Source organism: Protobothrops mucrosquamatus, unplaced genomic scaffold (genome assembly GCF_001527695.2).
Source record: "Protobothrops mucrosquamatus isolate PMUCROS unplaced genomic scaffold, P.Mucros_1.0 scaffold23600, whole genome shotgun sequence".
Taxonomy (NCBI): domain Eukaryota; kingdom Metazoa; phylum Chordata; class Lepidosauria; order Squamata; family Viperidae; genus Protobothrops; species Protobothrops mucrosquamatus.
The window spans coordinates 1-2,013 of NW_015409350.1; the positions used below are offsets into that span (position 1 = coordinate 1).

General features: G+C 44.8%; 1 protein-coding gene across 1 annotated transcript; it reads right to left on the reverse strand.

Moving 5' to 3' along the window:
* Positions 1-1,436: 1,436 nt before the first annotated feature.
* LOC107302036 (HLA class II histocompatibility antigen, DRB1-4 beta chain-like) lies at positions 1,437-1,709 on the reverse strand (the record flags this gene model as incomplete). Its single annotated transcript, XM_015831167.1, has 1 exon — positions 1,437-1,709. A coding segment is annotated over one exon (273 nt), but the record flags the coding sequence as incomplete, so codon positions are not given.
* Positions 1,710-2,013: the final 304 nt, after the last annotated feature.

The following is a 2,013-nucleotide window of genomic DNA, read 5'->3' on the forward strand; positions in this document are numbered from 1 at the left end:
TAAGGGGTATTTTAAATTTGGTTTTTTAAATAACTTTTAAAAAAGGAAGAAAGGCCCATATTAATATTTCTTTTTAACTACATTTTAAATGTTGTATATTGTATTGATTGTTTTGTTTTAAACTGGCTGTAAGCCGCCCTGAGTCCACCAGGAGAAGGGCGGGGTATAAATGTAATAAATAAATAAATAAATAAATAAATAAATAAATAAATAAATAAAGAAATAAAATAAATAAAATTTTTTTAATATAAACAAATAAAACTAGAACAAGAAAAGTAGGCAATTTGCCAGGAATCTGGAACAGGGAACTAAAGGATCCAAGGCTTCAGAGCTGAATGAATGCCCGAAATTCAGTTTTAATGTTTGTGGGTGTTTTTTGAATTTCTGCCCCCAAATGAGGAACCTTCCCAGATATGAAGAGGGAAGCGATTCGGCTGCAGGTGGAGCTGAGTCTGTGACCTAAAGGGGGGTCTCCAGGGGGGCTTTTCTCCCAGACCCCCAAAATTGGATGAACAAATGACTCTGAATAAAGAATAAAAAGAACTAAAAGAGGGACAGGGCCCAGCAGACGAAAGAGCCTTCCCTGATTCCCTTTTCCAGACCTTTGGAAGTTCCCTTTTTATCCTAAAATCCCAAAGGCCCCAGAGGTGAAGGGAGCCCCTCCCGCATTCCTGGCCTTCCGGAAAGGGGTGAGAATGGGGCTCTGGGGATTTGCTTGGGGGGCACAGAGGAGGAGGCAGCCGTGGGGCCGGTAAGCCTCCTGAAGCCCCCCCCTTTTAATTTACTACTGCATTTTAATCATTCTTGTCTTTTAAATCCTATAGATTATTTTGGTGGTTTTATATTTTATGGGTATACCATGCAAAGTCCCTCTGTGTGAGAGAGAGATGGTTTTAAAAGTTGATAAGTAAATCAATATATTATTGATTTATTAATATAAAATATTATATAGTGTATAGATTATATTGAAATATATCCATATACTGGGCAAGAGAGAGACTGTGCTGGATTCCTCCCCCCCCCAAAAAAATATAATATTTGGCATAATATTCTGGAAAGAAGTTTTTCTGGGCAGGAGAAACTTTGGACCTTGGGAAGAGAAGGAAGATCAGGGGACTGATGGGAAGGAATGTTTCATTGTCATCGTTGTAGAATTTCAAACTTTTTAACGGTAATTTATTTTTTAACCTTATTTTTTATACATTTTTATTTAGGGGTGATGTTATATCCTACCCCACCCAGAGCTCTGCTTTGAGGGAGGTGAAGGGATTAGCAGTATCAATAAATATCAATAAATACCAATGAATAAATTTTGTAGATCGGAGAGCACAGAATAAATAAGGGGCAAATCTGTTTCCGGGAGAGTCCTAATAAACGAAATGAAAAGGGGGGGTCCCGGCATTCCCCCCCCATGGAACTCCCCCTCCCGCACTCACCTCTCCGGCCAACCACGGAATCTCTCTGGAGACCCTCGTAGTTGTGTCGGCAGAAGGAATCCACTTCGGCCCTCTTGATCTGCATGATGACCTTATCGCTGTTCCAGTTGTCCACAAAGGGCTGCCCCAACGGAGTGACGGCCACATATTTCCTGAGGTCGCTGTCGAAGTAGTCGATCTCCTGCCGGTCGTAGAAGTGCCGCTCCAGGAACCGCACCCGCTGCGTCCCGTTGAAGAAATGGCACTCGGCCTTCTCCTGGAGGAGGAAATGAGCTGCGGGGGGAGGGGTGGAGCAGAAAGAAGAATGCCCTCAGGAGGGACTCCAGGGCCCATGGTTCCCAGAGGCTACTACAGGAGGGGCGGAGCGACGGGAAGGCGGAGTGATGGGAGACCTGCTGCGAGGGACTGCCGGAAGGCGCCCCCTGGAGGAGGGATGGGGAACCGTCGGTCCCAGCGAGATTCCCCCTTCTTGGGGGTCTGGAGGGGGGAGGGAAAGGAGGGAGGAGGGAAAGAGCTTCCTGAGGGACCCCCTGTTCTGGATCACATAGATCCATGTATCTTGTATAACTCTATGTAT